Source organism: Pteropus vampyrus, unplaced genomic scaffold (assembly GCF_000151845.1).
Source record: "Pteropus vampyrus isolate Shadow unplaced genomic scaffold, Pvam_2.0 Scaffold72, whole genome shotgun sequence".
In the NCBI taxonomy this organism is placed as follows: Eukaryota; Metazoa; Chordata; class Mammalia; order Chiroptera; family Pteropodidae; genus Pteropus; species Pteropus vampyrus.
In genome coordinates, this window is record NW_011888853.1 from 493,237 (window position 1) to 494,307 (window position 1,071).

At 61.1% G+C, this 1,071-nt stretch overlaps 1 protein-coding gene across 1 annotated transcript in view; it reads right to left on the reverse strand.

Annotated features, from left to right (window-relative positions):
• The window catches only part of SDK2 (sidekick cell adhesion molecule 2), a 98,749-nt gene that overhangs the window by 29,582 nt on the left and 68,096 nt on the right, over positions 1–1,071 (reverse strand). Inside the window, 1 exon segment of the mRNA XM_011362052.1 lies at positions 845–960. Within this exon segment, the coding sequence (XP_011360354.1) occupies positions 845–960 (116 nt within the window).

The following is a 1,071-nucleotide window of genomic DNA, read 5'->3' on the forward strand; positions in this document are numbered from 1 at the left end:
GGGCCAGCCTCCTACCTCCACCGAGACTGGGCTCTGCCTGCGCTGCGAAGCCTGAGCCAGGTGGCCATAAAGCCCCTTGCGAGTCTCACTCTACCCGCCACTGCTCTGGGCCCCTCTCTGGAATGGCAGAAACGACGGTGGCGCTGGGCACGGGTCCAGGAGGCAGGCCCCAAACGCGGTCAAGGGTTGTGAGTCCCAGACTCCAGCCGAGGAGACACGGTGTTACTATCGCGTGTCTTTGACCAGCCCCTCTGGTGGCTGTGTGCTCAGCACTCCCTCCGCACCCCTCGTGGGGTGACAGCCTGCGGTCTGACCCTCTGTCACCTGCTATTTTTGTGACCTTGCCGGGCCACCTAACTGTCTTCCAGGCCTTTATACAACGGACACAAACATTTATAATCTACCAGCACAAACATCTATAATCTACCAGCTTTATCGGGCTTTCGAGAGGGTTAAGGCGTCTAAAGGGCTTCGTAACTGTTAGGGACAGACCGACTCCTGTCGTAACACGTGGCATCACCCCAAAGTCAGAAATAATTTTCAAATAGAGATTTCCAAGTCTTAACGGTCCTTTGCTAACTGGACATCCAGTTAGCACCGATATCGTGATTAGGGGTGGCCACATCGCCACTTGGCGGGGGCCGATGCTGGCATCGGGGGCTGGTGGGCTGGGGTGCGGGCCGTGCCGCCAGGAAGCGAAACGAGCCACGCGTGGCCTGAGTTTCTTGTGTCCGAGCTCAGCCTGCCCTCGGACATGGCAGAGAGGGAGAGTTCCGCTCCACCCCCTCGATATTGCTGTGGTCTGTGTGCAAATAGCCAAGGGTCGGCCCCGTGGCCCCCGTACCTTGTAACCCTGGATGTCTCCATTCTGGCTTTCCAGCGGGGGGGGCTCCCAAGTCACGTCCAGCTGTGTGGCCGTGGCGCCGTGGACAGCCACGTTGCGGGGTGCTGCCGTGGGCACTGGAAGGCGTGAGGGGTGGTGAGGGGTGCGGACTCCGGGGAGGAGCGGGAGGTGGGCTGGGGTGGGCTGAGGCGCTGGGATCCCGTATCCCCTCGGGCTGGGCTCGTGGG